At 36.8% G+C, this 19,703-nt stretch overlaps 1 protein-coding gene and 1 long non-coding RNA gene across 3 annotated transcripts in view; one reads left to right on the top strand and one right to left on the bottom strand.

The window, feature by feature from the left end:
* Positions 1–19,703, top strand: part of LOC136836318 (uncharacterized) — a 185,949-nt gene that overhangs the window by 27,968 nt on the left and 138,278 nt on the right. The window lies entirely within an intron of this gene.
* The window catches only part of LOC136836316 (protein jagged-1b-like), a 387,965-nt gene continuing 384,251 nt past the window's right edge, over positions 15,990–19,703 (bottom strand). For both annotated transcript variants that reach the window (XM_067100442.1, XM_067100443.1), the window contains exons 17-19: positions 19,212–19,547; positions 18,777–18,927; positions 15,990–18,636 (exon numbers count right to left, since the gene is read on the bottom strand). In XM_067100442.1, the coding sequence (XP_066956543.1) occupies positions 18,038–18,636; positions 18,777–18,927; positions 19,212–19,547 (1,086 nt within the window). In that variant the 3' untranslated portion in view covers positions 15,990–18,037. The remainder of the gene's footprint in view (positions 18,637–18,776; positions 18,928–19,211; positions 19,548–19,703) is intronic.

Genomic DNA, 19,703 nt, shown 5'->3' with positions numbered 1-19,703 from the left:
TGGCCAGTTTCTCGTAACTATTACTTCTTAGTCCAACTCCGGGTTTTTTTTCCTTTTCTCAAGTTCACCATTAGATCCATGTACTTCTCTCCTGTATTTTTTGGATCTCTTTATCTTGCTGGTCAGCTATTCCAACTCCCCATTTCCACTGTCTTTAACGGTGAATGGCCTGAAGTGGCTCGATGCTTGGCTTGACAGCTTAAATTTCATAGAATAAAAAAAAAAAGTTTTCCTTTGATCTGACGACTAGTGAGACGTAATCTTATGCTACTGGATTCTTTCATATAATGCAAATAAAAAGAAGAACTCCAGTAATCATAGTGGAGAGTTTAATGCCTTTTCGTGAGAAATGGGAAGGTTAAAGAAACTCGGAAAGACAGCAGAAAGGCGAGAATCTCATTTCTTGCAGGAGGTAAAAGCAAGACAGTTGCGGGACCTACCTATCCCAGTATACTGTAGTTGGTCTCGAGACACAACAAAGATGAGATGCGGTTTTATGCCCCTTTTTTTTATACCGAGGTCAATAAAGCAGGAAATCACGCACACACAGTATATATCTTTGTTATATATTTTGCCACTAACAAAGAAGAACGCATTTTCTCCTTGTATAATGACGAACCTGCATCCTAAGTTAATATAGTAAAGATTCGGGAGAGTGGAAAGGGGTAGAAAGTTGAAAGGTGAATGAAAATGAAGTGATAGTGTGAATAAGCCAGAGGAAAGAGTTCATTAGCCGATTGTGTCGTAGCAAAATTCATGCAGATGATCCGATTAGGTTAGTGTGTGTTTGTGTGTGTGTGTGTGTTTTTTTTGTTGAAAACTAGCCTTTCGTCCTCAGATGTGTGAATGTAATTCAAGAAAATGTGATTATAATCATGCAATTACACACTGTTAAAAATTTGGGGGAAATTATTATACAATGTTAGAAGGCACAAATAGGGATGTAAATGTATTTCTTTCTTTTCAAGACTTAGGCAACTTCCCAATCCTCACTGAATCCACCATGCTAGGCTTGGCAACTTGTAGAGTCAGTTTTATGTTTTATTTTTATTTTTTTATAACAGGAACTGGAAGAACTAATCATCTTCAGAATAGCATATACTGAAGTTTCATATTAAAATAAGAAATAATAAATTGAACCAGTCCTGAACCTTAGTACATATACTTTATAAATGAATTGATATTGGCCACGTTTACTAGAACTGTGTAATTGAAAATGCTCGTAAAAGCTAACCGTATTCTTTCTTCATTTTAGATAACTGTTTTTATTCTAAAAATTTTAAGATCTAGCCGAGAACTAAATGAAAGCAACTCTCCCGATCTCGAACAGATTTATTTCACTTGATCAGAATCAATTTGTCTTAATGCACGCATGGGAAGTCGACAAGTATAGTATATTGGGCTATCATTAATATGGCTTTTATAGGTGTAATCGATCGCAAAACGTCTATGTAGATAGCCCGTGCAATATGCACAGTACGCCACGAAGTAGTGGGAACGTAATTGCAATGCTGCAATCGCAACTACAATTTGCATGGTAGTTTGCATACAGTACGCCCCCTCGCTCGGCCTCCCCTGATGCGTGACCCCTACCCAACCCCTCGGCTCGTCTGCACGCGTCGTGCACGCGCGCCACGTGCCGTGGCCCCGTGTGCCCTATGGTTTCTTCGGCGCGTGCGCGTAGCACGAAAGGCGTGAGGTAGGCACTCGCTTCCATAGTCACTTGGCCTTATCTCTTACGCATAACGACCTTCTCCTTATTCAGCATGGGGTCTTGGGAACGCTCCTACTGCCTTTGTTTATGGCTGTTTGTTTTCTGTGGATTTTTTTTCTTTCGGTATTCGCGGTTGCTGTTTACGAGTGTCTCGTGCTATTTCTCTCTCTCTCTCTCTCTCTAGGCTGTTAGGAACGAGCATTGTAAATAGGAAATCGATTATGGTCTTTGAATTTCTACTATAATATAGAACTTGAGGGATTCGTAAATCCCCAGACCCATGTTAAAGTAATGGTGCCCTTATCTACTTACGCACTATCTGTGAAAGCGTCATATTTAATAATATTATACCACTGACTTCATTATGACGATTGTTATTGTTACAATGATGGTAATCATAATGGAAAAGACAAAAAATGAATCATTTTGTTTATATGCTAATAACTTGAAACCTCAAAATGACCAAAGAAAGTATATTAGTTAAGGGCCAAGTGAAGGAATCATTCACAAGATCGCATACTTAATGAAAACATATATTTATCTGTTGCAGTGGTAGCGTATATAACTCAAACAATCAATCAGTCAATCAGCTGCTCATTCAGTTAGGTAACACCTCGGCCTCACCTCTTCCTCATCCGCCTCTACCTCCTCCTCCTAATCGTTCTCTTCCTCCACCTGTTCTTTCTTCTCCCTCTTCTTCTTTTTCCTCTTACTACATCATATCATTATCATCATCATCCTCTTCTCTTCTCTACATTTTCTTAATTTCGTTCATCACATACGTCTCCCCTCCTTTGTTGTTTTAACGAATTTAATATCCTTTAATATTCTTCAAAAGATCCGTTTTTACTGATTAATAACGAATCTTAAAGACGAAGAAAGTATTTATGATTCAAAGTAACTCGTATTCCAGTAAAAAAATCATAGATTAAAGAGTAACGGCGAATATGTAAAAACATTAATTGTCTTTTTATTTATGTAAAGAACTAATAAGATGTAAAGAAACATTGTTTTTAACAAGCATTTGAATAGGGTTCACTTTTCAACCGAAATGTGGCCGTGAGTCAATCGTAAAATCCCCGTAGATTTATGTGGCTGGATTTTCAGCGGTTCCCTCAGTCGGTCCCTCTTTCTCTCGCTGACAGGTTATTTTCCGCTTTTATGATCCCTGATTATTCATACATTATCAAGATGAAATCCCTATTCTGGGTTGCTTTAAGCCGATTAAATAATTAAAAGCAATTGAAAAAGATAATCCCGGGTTGATATTATCTGGCTATTGCGTGATTTTTTGTGTATGTAAATCACCACTTCTTCCCCCCTTCAATAATCCGAGGTGACTGGACATAATTACATTGGCTTAAGTTGTTTCATTAAGTCTGTTACTTTTTGCTGAAGGGATGTGAATACATTGGTATAAATGTTTTTTATTTCTTTTTAATTTCTTTTTGAATTTCACTGAAATAACTATGTAAGTGAGCGGGGAATTGTGATGCTTAATGAAAAAGAATGCCGTTAGAGAGAGAGAGAGAGAGAGAGAGAGAGAGAGAGAGAGAGAGAGAGACGATTGCTAGGATTGCGTAAGCTTTGTTAACCAGAGGAAACTTAGCTCTGTTATAAATCCTTACAGTAGGGAAGGCTTTCTACTGTCTTAATAGTATATATATATATATATATATATATATATATATATATATATATATATATATATATATATATATATATATATATATAAAACAAAACACGTAATGCTCTCTTAGAGGCATAAGATTTTTAAACGACATTGTATAGATAATTTCACTCGTTTTTAAGTCCTCGTGTAAGGCATAAGTACTTGTTTATACACTAAACTACAGAGAAGAAAATATATATATTCGTAAGATGAGTCAGAATGAAGAATTATTCCGAAAACATTTATGTTACAGAGAGAGGACCAAACTAAAAGCAGATTAAAATGATATTTATGCCTTTGTACCGTAAGAGTCAGATACATTTGTTTGTTAGAGTATTGACTAATTATGTGTACGGGGTGGTAGTTCGGCCTTGTCTCTTCACAGGTAATTGCTGTTTTAACTGTCATGGGGAAATGCATGAGTGTCATTATTACTGTCGTGTTCCAGACATGTTTACGACTTGTCATTGTTCTTTAGAACGTACCTCGTTTGTGAAGGGTAATTTTACTCCTTTATTGCATATTTCATTCGGAGTTGGCTATTTTTTTTTTTTTTTTCTTTCTGTCTAGCTTTGTATTTGTTTTACATACCTTTATACTGATGGTTATGTATGCATTTATACTAATTTTTTGCATGTTTAAGTTTCCAGGTAACTAATTTTACTTTACTTATTCATTTTGCTCCTTTATTCCTTTATTCTTTTTTCATCTTGATAGATATGGTTATTCTTTTCATGGTGAAGCTTGCTATGAAAATCCAGTTATAGATAATAATAATAATAATAATAATAATAATAATAATAATAATAATAATAATAATAATATTTATTATTATTATTATTATTAATATTATTATTATTATTATTAATATTATTATTATTATAGAAACAACTTCCAGTTACGTATATTGTATCTCTAGGGATGAGGCTTTAAGCCCCACGCCCCCGTCCTCCCCTTGTCCCTAGCGAGTAAAGTAACCCCCCTCCTCCCCAAGTCCAGATGGCAAATTTTTCTCTTCCCTGAAGGTTTTGATATCATGAACCCATTTTCCGTATCCTTAACGGCTACCCGCTCCGCCATAGGACATACTGTATAGGAAGGAATGTAGCTCAGGAGCTCATAGTTTCCAACACACATACGTATATATATATATACATATATATACTGTATGTATATATGTATGTATATATATATATATATATATATATATATATATATATATATATATATATACATACATACTTACATACTTACATACATACATACATACATACATACATACATACACACACACACACAAATCCACAAAACTTCGGATTTTGGGTCTTATTTTGTCACAGTGTCAAGTTTCAGTATTGGTCACAAGAGCGCATGTGCCAAAGTTGTACGACCTTCATTGGTGGTCACTTATGTGAGTGTTGAGGAGACTCAGTGTTGTTCAAATTCACAGACCGAGAGATGAGTTGGGTAGCGAACAATGTTACTGCTTTGCATTCATTGGTAGTCATCTATCCAGGTACTGACCAAACCCATTGTTGCATAACTTTACAGTTCGCAAGGCAGTCAGTGAAGTGAACGTATTACAGCAGTCTGCTCCTGCATGAAATTGGGGAGTGGATGATCTAGAATATTTAATCTTTGTATTATTCAGAAATGTACTAGACCCACGGATGCTGAAGGACAAGATATTGTTATTTAAAATACCCGAGGTTGTTGGTACGATGCCCGCATCCCAGTGGTGATCAACCTCGCCTTTCCACCAAGAAAAAAGTTAAGTATACCTTATTTTAACAGCTCTCCTAGGTCTGGCCCGAAGGATTAGACTTATTTTACGTGACTAAGAACCGATTGGTTACCTACCAACGGGACCTACAGCTTATTGTGGAATCCGAACCACATTATAGGGAGAAATGAATTTCTGTCACCAGAAATAAATTCCTCTAATTCTTCATTGGCTGGCCGGAGACTCGAACTCAGGCCTAGCAGAGTGCTAGCCGACAACTCTACCAACTCATCTAACGAGGAACTTTTCCACCAAGAAACCCTGAAATATACATCAGACTGGAGGCGAAAACGATTTGGGCGTGTTTCATGAAAATCCTTGTAAGTGTGTTGTCATATTGGCAATGAGCGCTTGTATGTAATTGTCCTGCAGAGTATGAGGCTTTACTCGTAAAAAACTTTCTTTCCTGGATACGGTATTGTGTACAAACATATCCATCTTAGCGCCAACAGAGTCAGTTGTGGACCCAGAGATTCTTGACTTTATGATTTAATGTTCTTCATTAAGATAAAAGTTATTTTGGTTTTGGTATACGGTGTTTGATCTGAAAAAAGGCATTGGAGGGAGTAAAAGAATGAAGGGGAATAATTAAGTGTATAACGTTTAATATTGAACTTAAGATATATGGATTTAAAATATTGCTCAGACTATAGCGGTAACAAAATATGGACTTCTTGAGACAGTAAATTAAACCCAGATGGCTCGAGGTCACATAAATAGGTGACTTAGGTATTCTACTAAATTCTTCCATAGTAGAGAACATTCACGTTTTAATATCATGGCTAAATGTATAATGGTAAATTAACCAATATAATAACTGGAGGCATTTGTCTTCAGTATAGTGCCTTAGACAGGAAAACTATTACCTGTGAGCCCAACTGATGATTTTAGATATGATTCGCACACAGTACAAACACGCGGCTTATTTAGTGTGCTTGCGCAATTTTTTTTGTGCTTTTGTAAACTGTTAATATCGTCACTAATGATTAGCTCAGAGTTCAACAATGGACCACGAAAAATGTTAACATTTAAAACATTGAGTTTTATTTGTAATTATCTAATATATATATATATATATATATATATATATATATATATATATATATATATATATATATATATATATATATATATATATATATATATATATATAATTTATTTATAAATAAATTAGTTAATGTGCGTGTATGCGCAAAGAAATATCCCTTTTCCTACGCTTTCGATACGATCAACTCTTTAATCAAAAAGGACCGGTCGTAATTAACGATGATTGCCTTGCTTGTATGAGATATGATTAATGTCATGGGCGTTAACAATCATCATACATTTGATAACATTCAGATTGTCTTCTTGAAGATTTGTTTTCAAAGCCATCGTTGGGAATTTTTGCTAACAAAGCTTCAATTAGGACGCACAACGTGCATAGGCGTAATGAATTCGCCTCGGTCCCAGGCGATATAGACGTGTATTAATCCTCCGTGTCTACGAGAACGTGATTTATTTTATGAACATTTAATTAGTGGGGGACTCTCGAAGGGGTAATTGAATGCATCCTTTAGATATTAAGAGATAAGGTGAGGTGTGTTTGTTCCGTGTCGTCGGCCCCGATAGTTGAAAATAATTCCTAATTGGTTTTCCTTCTAAATGTTTTCTGATTGATGCAGAAACAATCGGTTTATTGATGATTTACTTGTTCACATAATTGTGTTGATATAGTGGTTAACTGATAAATGAAACTCAAGGGTCTGATCGTTAAGTCACCGGCGCTGGTTTATGTACGCATGGTGGACGTGCATTACATGTAGAAGACATTGTACTTTTATGCAGAATCAGAGATAAAAACACTGAGATAAAAATAACGTTAATTTTCCTGATCTGATCTCACGATTACTGTCCTGTCTTTTTCATTTTTTGAGATCTGACGGTCCGGGTGGGTGCGTTGACTAAGACAGGTCGAACAGTTTCGTCTGAAAAAGCATTTCCTAATGAACTTTAGTTGTTTGATATCATATTCGTGGATACTATACTATTGTCAATATATTTTAAAATGTTTTATTCTTTGTATTTTTTTTCATGCGTTTAGATGCGTTCAAACTTCTTTCCTCTATTTACATATTATTTGTCAGCTCCTCGTCCATGCTTTTGGTAAGCTTAGTAACAATATCTGTTGTTTCTCTACTGTCGGCAAATGCCAGACGTTAGTGCGTAGTCCCAAGGTCGATAAAAAGGAGAGAGAGAGAGAGAGAGAGAGAGAGAGAGAGAGAGAGAGAGAGAGAGAGAGAGAGCTAAGGGCCAGAGCGCAGAAAGTCGCCAGGATATTACACTAATTACACCGCCTTGATTACCTGTTTATCACACCGCCATCGCTAGTGGTCGCATTTATGCCGCAGCCCAGTTAAAACACTCCTCGGTTCCAGAAGGGCTTAGGCTACACGAGCAACGCTGCGTTTTTATTGGGTAAATGCTATTGCGTCAACCAATCAGAATTTATTATTGTTTAAGCGCGTAACTTTCCTCTGTAAATTTAATCTTCCACGTGAATTTTGTGAAGTAGGATTTCGTTTGGTTAATGGAGTAAATTAGGGTACTTATGAAAATAAGCATCGCCACTGGTTTGAAAACGGATAAATCAAATGGCGTTTGATCTTACGTTACAGTTTTGCACCCCTTACGATTTCGGTACCATTGTACTTAGGAGTCCAGGTACGAAAAAGAAGTCATTGAGGCAGAAATGTCTCGTATTCCGGCCTATGGGCCTGTGTACCTCGACCATCGTGTCGTCCTTTGCATCTCTTTCTCGCTCATTAAAGCGCCACGGGGTACCTTGTACCATCATCAAAGGCTACCATTTTTTTCCACATTGTTTGACCAATTAAGGGGAGATCCCTGATCATTAATGCCCTGTCAATTTATCATGAATTAACATTTAACAAAGCAGAGGACGTGCAATTAATATATGTCTCTCCCATACTCACTGGGAAGGGGAGGAGGTCCCAGGTTGAAAAGGTCAGCATGTTCCCAGACGATGCCTCCTCCTCCTCCTCCTCCTCCTCCCTGATCCGAGATGGGATTGGACAAGATATTCAGTATGTAGGTTGAAAGATTTGTACTCGTAGATTTCATGCTTAAGTTTTTATGTAGTGTACCAATGAATATGATTTTCTTATTCAGGACTTGTTCATGTATGTATCATTTTATCGTTTGTTTTGTGTATTTATTTTTCCATTTCGGCGATTCTTTTTATTCGTGATTTTTCTTCTAGGTAACATTCCATTTAATATTGTGTATTTTATTCTCTTATTGTAATCAAGAGTATGCTTTATTGCATTTTTTAATGAAATTTCCGTGAATTTCGGTGATTTTTTTTTATCTTATAAACTTTTATATAATCGTTGATTCTTAGTTGTAGATTAAAATATAGTGAGAGAGAAGAGGGGAAGAATTTTGTAGTTTTTCTCGTTAACTTTTTCTTAATCTTTTGTTTCTGTGTTATTCTTAGCTTGTAATGTATTTATACTATTAAATGTTCATTTTATTAAGCTAAGAATAGAAATATGTTTTACACACACACACACACACACACACACAGAGAGAGAGAGAGAGAGAGAGAGAGAGAGAGAGAGAGAGAGAGAGAGAGAGAGACGTGACCCACCGTTAAATACTTTTTATACAGGTTTTCGCTGTCAGCCAGAGATACTCCTATGAAGATCAATGTTCTCCCTCTGACTTGTATTCGCGAGTATTTTATTCCGACGCTTTTAAAATATCCGAGTGCGTTCTCACAAACATAACTAACAGTGCTTAACGTTCAGTACAACCTTTCTTCACTCTGAGGGCTTTCTCTCTAAAGATGCTTTTTGTTCCTTTGACATGAGTTTGGACGTGTGTGTATGTGTATGCGTTTTTTTTTTTTGTGCGCATGAGAAGTGATGGGTTCGGTCCGGTAAACAAGTATAATAAATTTTGATGAATTGTAAGCTTTGATGGTTCTTGATAAACAGATTGAGTTCATAAATAACATGGAACACTAATCCATTAGAAGGTTAAGAATAATAAAAATGTATATTGTATGCATAGGATGTTCAGAATGTTAACCCATCCAAATTAAAGACATACAAACAGAAAAAAATGGTTGTATATATTAGCGAAAATAAAAAATGGGGCTAAACAGAGTGTCGGGTCGATGATAAGTAGAGGAAATATGTGCAGGTATCTTTCACCAGATTGATGGTGTAACAGAAAACAAGGATTTTAAAATTCGCTATTTTAATTATAAGTTCAATTCAGAAGATGGAAGAGGCCAAAAAAAAAAAGAAAGAAATCACTGAAACCAGTAAACAGTATAAAAATAAAAATTTCAAGATGACGCAGAATGAAAAATTTGAAAACCGGAGGTGGCATTACTAGCTAAGAATATAAGAATGCCACTATGCAGTCCTTGTAGACCTCTTAATTTTCTAGAGCTTGAAAACTATTTGACGGGTCAACGTAATTTAACAACGAGATTCCAGCTTTGGATTTACGTTCAACTTGAATCAAAATTAATAAAGTAAGCTGAGCTGGGAGAGAAATGTAACACCATGTTTAAATTACAGCCCCTAGGGAAATGATGATAAACAGTTTCTCAAGGCAAAGGCAAAGGTTATAATCAGTAACGTTAATAACATGAAGGTACGAACACATAGATCTCTCGGTAATTAGTTAATTTTTCAAGGGATATTTGTTTGTTCTTTAATAAAATTTAATCTTTTCAGTATTTTTTTTTTACTTTGGTTTTCGTAGCAAGAAACGCGGACAAAATTTACATCTACAGGACGTTAATGATTCTCCTTATGTTGCAACAGATATCTCTCTCTCTCTCTCTCTCTCTCTCTCTCTCTCTCTCTCTCTCGCTCGTCAGTATCTCTAGTGATAAAAAGTGGTTTTGCGTTTGAAGATGATCATTTGTAAGTGATTTGCTTCACACTGAAAATCTGGAAAACGGAAAGCAAAAGGAGCTGCCATTTTAAAACATCTTATTTTATTTCGTAAAAAATTTTCCCTTTCATCTTCGACTTTTCTGTATATTTTGAACCGTGTTTATTATGAAACAGCACATTCACGAGATCTAGTTATGTTGATTGATCTTGAAAATTAGTTGATGGACCACTAATGTTGAAGAATGAAAAAAGCCGTTAGCGTAGGGAAATGCTTAACGTGTCTTCTGTGAGGCCGAGGGGTCAAAATTGACATTATGTCAATCAGCTTGGGACCTGAATGAAGTTAATATTTGCTCATTACGCGCTCCCACGCATGGACGTACGCGCGCATGCACACGCACACTAGTACGCATGCATACATTACACGCGCACACACACACACACACACTATATTATAAATTATATACCTATATATGTGTATGTATATAATAGTATATGTGGATAAAACTAATTTTATTATGTAAGTAATTTATGTATCAAATATGACGTGAAACGGGATTTGTCTTTATTAGTGGGCTTCTGCATCATTCAGAACAGCACTGTGAAGTCACTCCATTAACTTTATTGTACACCTTACACTTACAAAATCCGCATCAGCAAAGAAAGTATCAGTGTTAATAGATATACTGTAAGTAAAACAGGCCTTTGACCCACAGTTGCTTTCTGTCTGCTTTTGGGTTAATACGTACCATACTTTGTGTATGGTATCTCCTAGTTTATAGGCCTGCCACATAAACCTTTCACAGACATGTGGATCTTTTCCTCTGTGTTACCTTTTTCCTCAGCAAACCTATTTCACCATCACTCTTGTTATGAAAGTCTAAAACTTTCTTGATAATTACTTCAATCTCACCAGCTTCAATATATTCATGTATATATAATGTTATGTAGGTATACATCACGGTTACAACAGGAAACAAATTTACAAAGTCTTCCTAATCCTACGCCTGGCTTTAGATAACAATATTCTCGTTAATTGTAACATTCGAAAAGCTCATGATGATTTTCTTCCGCAGTTGACTTTCCTTTTTTCAGTATTTCCACAGTTTTAAATTACTTTTACTTACATGATCAATACACTTTCGTTTTTCTGTTATCCAAGTTAACTTTCATGGTATTTCTATCTTAGCCCGTATTTCTTTTCTAATTCTTATTTTTATTACTTCTCTGTTTCCTCCCTTTGCAGTTATTTGTAGATACTGACGCCTGTACGTCTTATCTGTGCTGTTATCATCAAACAATTCATATTTTGCAAATATTGCGTATTCCACATTTTCAATTCTAGGCCTCATGCTCTTCTGTTCTGATTATTCAGTTATTTCTTTTGATAAAAATATTGGTAACCATAGTCATAAATCTCATACAGTATTACGCTTGTATACACAGTCTTGTTTCAATTACTGCTCATTTTGATGCAGACCGCGATATTTTGGGAGAGTTGTATCCCTCTAAGATCAAGCCTTCGTTCGCTAGAAATGTGGCAGCAACTTCAGTTTTGTGTTTTAATCTTCGTTTTCTGATGTGTATATTGATTAGTGCATTTAATATGTTCTTGTAACCTTCATTTTAATGTTAAGGCTAATTTGAAAGTTTTATTTCGCTTTATTTTATTATTTATTGGGTTACACTGTTCATGCGTCTTTTAAATATTATTATCACTTTTACGCTCAATTCCTGACCAGTTTGCTTATTATTAAGAGTTGTAATGTTGTTGTCTTTTAATTGTAGGTTGATAAAAAGTGATAATGTTACTCGAAACACGTCCCAATAATTTGTGAAGGTGTCCTTACTGATATGTAGATGGCGCTTCCTTGTTGGGGTATCCATTAATGTAATCACATATAAGTTTCACTTACAACATAAAAGTGAATTTCGCAGTATGGTCACAACGTTTGCAATATTTCTCTTGAACTTCGAGGGCTTTCCGTTCACCTCCAACCTTTTCTCCGATCTGCTTCATAGAACAGCCATTTTGCAACACACTTCTCAACACACTTCTTTTATAAATCCTCTCGTATTTTCGTGCCTTCTGTTTATTCCACCAGTGAGCGATAATCTCTTACTTTTCCCAGTAAATGAAGCAAGTTCTGTGGATTTATGTTCTTCCTGTACAACGTTATTTTCATCTTATAAAATATTCATTGGTACCCTCTTACTTTTGGCTTTCAGGCCTCATTATGACCCAGTGTCATTTTCACCAGTCTGTTATTTTCAGTAGAGCTGAGTATTTTATCAAGACGTGGCGTCTACGTAAGTTTATGAACTATCCGTAGTTAATCACTCTTAGTTCGTTTTCGCAAAACTCATTCAGATTCTTCAGCGTACTCTTTTTTTTTTCCTTACAGTGCACTCCGTCGTATGTTATAGATAACTTCGATTTTTCGTCTGTATACGAGCACATATACACTATATACTGTATATATTATATATATATAGGAAACATCAACACAATAATCACGTGCGGAACAGAAATAAAATTCTGACTCACGTCGATCGAACCCAGGTGTCTCAGGTGAAAAGCAAGCAGTGCTATCCACATTACCAAGGCTGTAAGTCTAAAAGAAGTTGGAACCTGAGAGCAACTGCACCTTAAGGAATTACCTGGGCAAGCTAACTGCTTGCATACCAGCGAGTTTTCCCTAACTTCCCGACTCAGCAATGACCCAATAGACAACATTTCATCTGAATTATCCCTCTGAGTGAATAAGATAGAAATCATCAACACACAATCACGTGTGGAACAGAAATAAAATTCTGACTCACGTCGGATCGAACCCAGGTGTCTCAGGTGAAAGCAAGGGTTATCCCACTGGGCCATACAAGTCTAAAAGAAGCTGGAACCTGAGAGCAACTGCAATCAAGGAATTACTCTGGGCAAGCCAACTGCTTGCATGCTACCAGCCGAGCTTTTCCCAACTTCCCGACCAGCAAATGACCCAATAGACAACATTTCATTCGGAATTATCCCTTCCGAGTGAATAAGATAGAAATCATAACAATCACGTGGGAACAGAATAGTTCTTCATTTCACAAACAGTCGAACCATAATCGCCAGTGGAGTAGTGGCGTTATTCATCAAGTTACGGTTAGTCTAAAGAAGTTGGAACCGAGAGCAACTGAATTCAGCGAATAGCCCTAAGAAATCAGCCAGATAGCCAGCGAGTTTTCACGACTCAGCGACTGAAACAGACAACATTTTCATTCGAATTAATTCTTCTGAGTGAATAAGATAGAACATCAACACATTAACAGGTGGAACAGAAGTCACCTCTGACTCACGTCGGGATCAGAACCCAGGTCTCTCAGGTGGAACCATGGGCGTTATCCATCAGCTGCCAAGTCTAAAAGAAGTTGGAACCTGAGAGCAACTGCACCCAAGGAATTACCTGGGTTCGATCCCTGACGAGAGTCAGAAATTTATTTCTGTTCCACATGTGATTGTGTGTTGATGATTTTTATCTTATTCACTCAGAAGGGATAATTGAATGAAAATGTTGTCTATTGGGTCATTGCTGAGTCGGGAAGTTGGGGGAAAACTTTGCTGGTATGCAAGCAGTTAGCTTGCCTGTAATTCCCTTGGGTGCAGTTGCTCTCAGGTTCCAAATTCTTTTAGACTTGTATGGCCCAGTGGAGGTAATGCCCTTGCTTTCCACCTGAGAGACCTGGGTCTGATCCTGACGTGAGTCAGAAATTTATATATATATATATATATATATATATATATATATATATATATATATATATATATATATATATATATATGTATAGTGTGTGTGCTCATATTGTGTATATATATATATATATATATACATATGTGTGTGTTTTATATATATATGTGTGTGTGTGTATTTGTTTACTGTATGAATACACATCCACACAATATATATATATATATATATGTTATGTACTGTATGAATACACATCCACGCACACACATATGTATATAATACTGTATATATACTCTGTTGACTTGAAAATTATAAAATAAGCTTACAGCATGTAGAATTATACGTATTCACATATTGCTTAAGCTTAATTCACGAAGAGTGCGGTGTTGACCTGTTGCATATATAATGTATTATGACAATCCATAGGTTGCCGAGTTGGTATGTTCATGTAGTTTTGTTTTAAACTTTGTACGGGTGAGGGCGGTCCTGTTATGTGTTTTTGCTGATATCTAATTCATAGGGGATAGAGGTGTTTCATTTGTCTTTTTTTGCTTGCACTATTCATTAGGGGTAGGGTTAGTCAAATTGTGTCTGTTTGCCTACACTAATTCTTTAGTTTTGTTTTAGCTTGCACTCGGTTAGTGGTGGTCCTTGTTATGGCAGTTTTGCCGACATGGAATTCACAGGGCGTAGGGGTGATTTAGTTATGTATTTTTGCTTAGATTCAGTTCGCAATGGGTAGAGTTCCTACAGTTTAATGTTATTTATAGTCGGTACGGGTGGCCCCGTTATGTACAGCATATTTTTTGTCACTCAATTCATAGGGCATAGGGGTAGGGTGGTCCAGTAATGTATCTTTGCTGACTCTTAATTCATAGGTAATAGGGTTGGTTCATTTATGCGTTTTTGTTTACAATTTATAGGGGCCAGTGATGGCCCAGTTATTATTTGTGCTTGCTCAGAAATAAGAGGAGGGTTGTTCCAGTTATATGATTTTGCTTTAATTCATAAGGTGTTGGAGTTTCCTTATTCTTTGCTGACAGGTGATTCATCCTTTATATATGTGTAGTTCACTTACAGTTGTTTCCTAAAATTTAACTCATTGAACGTAAGGGTGTTTCAGGTATATATTTAATGGGAGTTGGTTTTGTCCTCACGTACTGTAAGTCATGGGGCATAGGGTGGTCCAGATAACATATATTTGCTGACTCATAATTCGCAGGGAAAAAGGATGGTCCGGTTACGAATTTTTGCTTACAGTTCAGAGTGTAATGGGCATAGGGGTGGTCCAATTTTTTGGCACTAAATATATAGAACAAAGGAGTGGTCAGTTATGTCTCCTTTTGTGTACACCTAATCTTTTAGGGCAGTGGTGACCCACATGTGCGTTTTGTCTGACAAATCATAGGATGAATGTCGTTTTACATACTCGAAATTTACGAGAGTAAGGATAGTCCAGTTATATTATTACCCTAAACTGGATTAGTAGGGAACATGGTGGTTCAGTTAAAATATTTTGCCTACACTGAAGTTATGGTGGTTATGTTGAATTCATAGGGCATAATGGTTTGTCCAATTATGCTTAAAGTAGTTCGTAAGTACGCACGAGCGAGAGAAAATAACCAAGTTACTAGTATGTCGTGTCAGCAGAAATAAGTGCTGAGAGAAAACTTGGAGCAAAATTATTTCTAAGGTAAAACTAACTCTAGTCACAAAAACTTTGCTATATTCAGCATAACAATTTAATTGATAAGTCAGTTGTAGTATTACAAGGAGCGGGAATCACATTCTTGAAAAGAGTATTTGGATTAAAATTTCGTTTCTAGTCCCAGTTAGGTCCTAATACTTACTTTCTAGTTCCTCGTTGGATGAGTCGGTAGAGTTGTCGGCTGGCACTCTGAAGAATTAGCCAATGGAATTTCATTTCTCCGGTAAATGTGGTTCTGGATTCACACAATAAGCTGTAGGTCCGTTGCTAAGTAACCAGTTGGTTCTGCCATGTAAAATAAGTCTAAAGGCCCAGCCCTAGGAGAGCTGTTAATACTTAATGGTCGGATTAAACTACTATAACTTAATACTCTAAATATAACACTTTGGGGAGCATCAAATATACTGATGTTCTAAGGTCATTTAGCCTGGGGGGAAAAAATGGTTATTGTAAAAAATAAACACATGTTCTTCATAACTTTATTTGAACTCATAAATGTCTGCTCTGCTATTTTTAGCCCCATGAGTCTACAAAACTATATAAATTTATACTAGTTCCAGTCATTATTAACAGCACTATTTCTCGCAGGCGTAGCTGCCAAAATACATCTTGTAGTAGTTTTAGGGCCTCGTCCATTCATTCGGGCAGATTTAAAAGTCAGGTTTCGAGAACTCTTCATGCTGACGGGATATAGAGTACAATAAAATAAAAATTACAGTATAAGGAAGAATGCCAAGAATGAGGAGATAATGTTTTGAGTTGATGACACCTTATACGGCTCTACAAGACCAGAGTGTGAGAGCAATGATTTAATTGTCATTCGACGTAACTGTCAATAACAAGCATTGCCAGAGATCACGTCATGCTTGGCACCGCTTCGCAATTCTTTAGCGTGACGTCAGAATGAAGAGGTCTCCGTCATTCTAATTTTCCGGTGCTGTTACAGTGTTTCATTCATTGAGGCACGAACACCTTCAGCGTTTTCATTATTATCATTATCATCATCATTAATAGAGGGCACTGAAGACATCAAATAAATTACTTACATATTTACATTGCACAACACTGAATACAAATGTACAAAAATATCACAGCTTTCTACATGAACGTCAGGTATATATAGTTATATATATTAAAAAAAGATATAATCACTTTTGCCAAGCGTCATTTCAAGGATACCTTAACTCTGTTTTACATTATGCCTAATAACGGAGTATCTTGAGAAAAAAAAGGGGGGGGGGTTAATTTATGACAAAAGTGAGTCATGACCGTAAAATATAGTAATTGATATAGCAGTGAATGAAGTAACGAATACAATTTCTTTAAGTAGGAGTGATTTTAGAAATGCAGTGCTGGTAATCTCCAAATAAAAAAAAAAGTAGAAAGGGTAATTTTGCAAACCTGCAAGATCTGCTTACTTGTGAAACATAATCAAGAACTGAGGTCACTCGATGCTAAAGTAATTCTTGACATTCAGAAAACAGAACCTTAAAAATGCAAAATAATAACTTGCCCCCATAAAGGAGTCCACGTACGTAAAAAAGTATGAAAAAAAGAAAGTGACGTTTCGAGTTTTTAAGAAGCAGTTGAAAGATCTGTTTACAATGAGAGATCACGATCTTCCATTAGAATAATACGTTCATTAAGTACTACGAAAAAAATTTTCTATACAATTATGAACACCTTGGCCAAAATCTATATATTATACATAAGCGCTCACATAAGGCAGATTAAAAAGGCTCCGAATAAAAGCAACCAGGGCGTTGACTGATTGGAGATTATCTGGCATCGTAACGCGTGGAATGGTCACTTGACACCAGGGCGAAGAAATAAAAATAAAAAAGGCAGATTCAGCTAACATTATGTAGAACATTTTAAGACCATATTTATATGTACATAAGGCATAATTGTCTATTGGATGGAAAAATTAAAATGTCCACATCACTTTTTTAACATGTTGCTATTTTTTTTAAATATATGACTTTCTTCTGGAAAAAATGCAACTGAAAATGAATTTTCAGTCATTGGCACAAAAAGTGTCTTTTTATTAAACTGGCAGCGATCGAGAAACTCGTATGCTGGTGTTAAGAGATAAAAATTACTATTAGATACCATTCACCGTTCAAAAATACACCGGGAGATTACCTTACATTCCTGAATTTCTCGGCCACGATTAGGCCTTACATATGTATGGTTATCTTAGAGGCACTTCAGACAGGGACATGACGTCAGCATCTGTCCCTTGCTGGACGTTCGTCAGAAATCAGTGTTGCCAGTCCACTACACAACTAGGGCCGCCTGTGCGGTGAACATGAAAGGATATCTTATTCTTTCTCACACAAGTCCATTAAAAATAGTTCTCACTAAGTACACTGGGCCGTTAAGAAGTCTATTGTCAAAAATCAGAATATCATTCGTGACACAGCTTTTCCTTATACAGGAAATCCAGTTAAGTCATAAAAAAATTAATGTGATTGCGAGGGAGCACAAGTACATTGTCGAAAACAAGGACGCTAAACCACCACCTCGCTAGTGATGGGGTCCGTATCCATTGTCCTTGGCGAAATTGCCTTGAGATTGATCTCCTTTTGGAAGCTCTTGCAACCCGGATCATGTGGCGTGATGTTACGTTCGACATCGGCATTCTGTACTTTCCTGATAGCCACCGGGACCCCACCACCTCCCCCGTGGGTAGGGGATTCCGCACAATCACTGAGATCAGTTTCGGGCGTGGCCAGTGTGGCTTTGGGCACTTGCATGAACCCCATGGCGTTTCCCATGGGAGACAGCTTTGGATCACCGGGACCCTGTGGATTCATTCTGGAACAAGAAGGCTCTCCCATGCCCTCGAGTGTGCCACCACTCAATGATGAAGATGTCGTTTTCAGGGGATTATGGTACCGCCATAATTTCTCTTCATTCTCATTGTTCGATTTCTCAGCGTGGGCATCATCTGCTAGTTTGTGTCTTGAGGAGTGAGATGGAAATGCATTCCTGTGATGGGCCTGCAAATGACGTCGCCTGCACTGCCAATATCCCAATGCTGCAACGGCTAAAATAACCAGTACAACTAGTACGACTGTTATAGCAGCCAGTACTCCGCTTGCAACACCTAAAAAAAAAAAAATAATTGTCGAAAACCGAGTTGTCGTGGGAGTACAAACTGGAAAATAAGGTTTACACCCAAATATAGTAATATGGAAAATACTATGCTATTTGTAATTATTACACCAAGCATTTGAACTAACTAACCTGTAGGTTCGCCACTAACTACTGTTGTCTCAACTTTGACCTCTATTGCAGCAGTGAGGGCAGTGACTGGGGTCAGTTTACGACTGACAAGTTCACCTAGTGTCTTGGCGGCCACAGTCACATCTCCTTGGACACCTCCTTCCGGATAAGACTAAAGGGCACAAAAAAAGGTGTTAGTGAGGATGTATTTCAAGATAAGACTAATGACAACTAACCAGTGGAGAATTTATTACAACGCCACGGAAAATACAAGACTCTTCAAACTTGAGAAACTCAGGTTTGAGTAATTTCACAGTAAAAAGAATTTAGTAATCAAATGATTCCTTAAGAATATAACTATGTATTTGATATTAAAGATGATTTTACTTTGTACACAATGGATCAAAACCCTTTTCAAAATAAAGAGCACTGTAAGTTTTGGTTCTCCCAACTCACCAAGGTCACTTCAATGGTATCATTAGTGCCAATTAAGAGAGCACAAAGAATGATAGGTGGTGGTATTGTAGTATGTGCATGTCGATCAGCCCAAGCTGCCCTAAGCCCTTGGCAGACACTTTGAACACGAGCACCCTTTGGTAGCCTCGTGCGATCCAAAACAAGGGTCAACCTTGCACATCCATTGTTGAGATTGGCGTGATTGGGTGTGCAGTCAGAAGGACCAGGATTAACACTTGGTGCTACTGTCTGACCACCTTCTTTTAGATCTCGACACTCTCCCCAGTTTTCACATGGTGGAGCAAGGCACCATTCCAAGGGACCCGGGACACACACCTGTTTTAGTAGAAAAAACCAAATTTTCTGAAATATTTTGAGAAACTTGTATTGTGCTCGAAACGGTTTTTTTTTATGCCATCAAATGACCTAATATAATTGAGCTTTTGAGTAGTGAAGACGTGAACTGCCACAATATTGTTGAGTAGTATGGAA

Source organism: Macrobrachium rosenbergii, chromosome 56 (assembly GCF_040412425.1).
Source record: "Macrobrachium rosenbergii isolate ZJJX-2024 chromosome 56, ASM4041242v1, whole genome shotgun sequence".
Taxonomy (NCBI): Eukaryota; Metazoa; Arthropoda; class Malacostraca; order Decapoda; family Palaemonidae; genus Macrobrachium; species Macrobrachium rosenbergii.
This window is presented reverse-complemented; position numbering and strand designations above follow the sequence as displayed.